We start from the raw sequence: 2,636 nt of genomic DNA on the forward strand, positions 1-2,636 counted from the left end.
CATTATTTGAATATTATAGGTGTGTAAACTCAGCAAAATATTCTAAAAGAGTCCAGTAGCCCATAATAGTATTGGGTCTTCTGCTTGACTGACAATGTCAGAAATTGTTGACCTGATTCCCCTACAGCTCAACATACCAGCATGGCTTTACTTCTTATATTTCATTTTTATACTTTACTGCTGGATGGTTAAGACCATGGTAAAGCAGGACCTATGCAACAAGAGTTGTAGCTTTTGGGTCTGAGAAGGTCAGTGAAATCCCCTCAGGAGCCTGTACCTCAGAACCTTTGTCAGTGTCAGCCATGTGGATGAGTCACGGCCCTTGCTTGGCCAATGTGCTCTCTGTGAAAGCCTGAGAGAATGTTTTCTGTCCAAGTGACTCTCCTTAAGCACACTCTACATCATCGATCACTTTCCTCTTTGGCCCCATAATCTCCTTGATCAGAAAATTTGGGACACTACCAAGTTACATGATGTAACATACAGGTTCTCGTAAGTCCTGAGTCTTAATTGACCTTGGAAGGCTAGGGCCAAAAAGTTGGCTTTCCTTGCAGCCCTCCTTTTCCTCTAATTTGGTCTGCAAAACTTAGGTTGTTAACCATCCAGAAGACAAGCTTATTGTTATTACCATATTACTTAGGCTGTTAAGCTTAACCTCACTATCTATCTGCATATCAAACATCTTAGGCATAACATGGAACAGGTATTTTTCATCAAGTATTGAAATGTCGACTTTACAGAATATGATAAAAAATTTAAAAATTAGAATATATTTTAAAAATAGGAATAAGAATTATATACTTCTTATGTTGACACATAAGTCCAAAAAACTAACCATATACAACCTTGAAGCAGGATAGTCACACAATATTCCTTTTCCTGTCTCTTGCTTTCATTCACCACCCCCTTCTTTTTGAACAATCATCTACCCAAGAGACAGCATAGCAGCAACTGGCGTGTCATGAAAAGCAGCCTGTATTCTGAAGACCAGAATGACAGGCACTCCAAGCATGAAACTACTATTACAGATTACCATCTGTAGTGCAGTTGCTTAGTTCACAGGTATCAGTATGTATAGTTAGTCAAGGTGAGAATCTTTCCAGTTAACTGCTAGATTAAAAAATCTTCTGAAGATTCTCAGGATCATTGCCTTGCCCATCTTTTACATATAACTGTATAGCTTGACATTGTCATGATTCCTAGCTCTTCTCCTTTCCTTCTCTTGATTAGTTAGTCCTTGAGATCCTTCTTTCCTTTTACTTGTATTATACCTTTCTATTTGTATTTCTTCTTCTGAGTACTTATACTAGGGAAACTATATGATATTTACACATGTGTGTCTGGTTTATTTCACTTATGAGTATATGTTCAAGTGGCATCCACTTCAATATAAAGCCTTCGAGTTTATCATTGTTAATAGCTGAATAATACTCCATTGTGTAACAATTCCACATCTTTTTCAACCATTCCTCAGGTCATGGGCATCTTGGTTCTTTCCAAAATTTGGCTATCACAAATTGTGCTGCTATAAACATAGGCACACATATATCCCTATGATATGATGTTTTCAGATCCTCCGGGAAATTTCCCTGTAGAGGAATAGCTGGTTTAATGGGATTTCCAGTCCAACTTTTCTAAGGAGTCTCCATACTGATTTCCATAACGGTTGCACCAGTCTACATTCCCACCAGCAGTGGGGAAGGGTTCCTTTTCCCCCACAGCCTCTCCAACATTTGTTTTTGGGTGATTTCTTTATGATAGCCATTCTTTCTGGGGTGAGATGATATCTTAATGTGGTTTTAATTTGCATTTCATGGATGGCTAGTGATGGGGAGCATTTTTTCATATATTTATTCACTTCTTTAATTTCATCCTCTGAGAAGTGTGTGTTCAAAAGACAGGTATTTTAAACATGGACAAAATCCTGCTACAATATATATTTTCAAATCAAATTACAAGAAAATCTCAAAATCAAAACAAAAACTCAAATTACCTATTTTTACAACTGTGAAAAGCTAAAAAGCACATAGGAAAATATAATAGTTTCAAAGTTTTCTTTTTAAATATCTGGCTTCAAATGAAGGTTAAGTGATTGCATCACTTTAAAAATCCAGATACAGAGCAGCCAACAGATTTATATTAATTGCAACTGGAAAATTATAGTATTTTTTTAAAAAAAAAGCCAGCAGCAAAGAAAAGAGCCTAAATGCAACCTGTGTGCTCATCCCTGTGCTCAGCACTGGCATAGAACGGTGACCACCTTCCAATGATGATGACCTCAAGGAGGACACCATTCCACATGCATTAAGAATGTTGCTAAATTTAAACAGTGATCATAAATTTAATTGCCATGACATTAAACATTATATATCTATATCTATCTATCTATCTATCTATCTATCCATACATATAGATATAGATATAGATATAGATATAGATATAGATATAGATATAGATATAGATATAGCTTAGATACTGTGGCTAGAACGTCAAATGTGGTTCCCTAGTAGGTATACAGATGAAAATCTCTGTAGAAAATAGAGACAAATCAATGGTTTTTGAAGGATCCATCTCTTCCTTCCTCTGCACCTGCAGGACAGCCTTTCAACCCTCACTTCAAGATCAACAATGCGGTT

At 36.5% G+C, this 2,636-nt stretch overlaps 1 protein-coding gene across 1 annotated transcript in view; it reads left to right on the top strand.

The window, feature by feature from the left end:
• LOC101568624 (cytochrome P450 2J2) overlaps window positions 1–2,636 on the top strand; it is an 84,881-nt gene that overhangs the window by 15,872 nt on the left and 66,373 nt on the right. The window contains exon 4 of the mRNA XM_023710164.1: window positions 2,596–2,633. Coding sequence (XP_023565932.1) covers window positions 2,596–2,633 — 38 coding nt within the window. The remainder of the gene's footprint in view (window positions 1–2,595; window positions 2,634–2,636) is intronic.

The sequence above is a fragment of the Octodon degus genome, unplaced genomic scaffold (genome assembly GCF_000260255.1).
Source record: "Octodon degus isolate 3935 unplaced genomic scaffold, OctDeg1.0 scaffold00016, whole genome shotgun sequence".
NCBI classification, from domain to species: Eukaryota; Metazoa; Chordata; class Mammalia; order Rodentia; family Octodontidae; genus Octodon; species Octodon degus.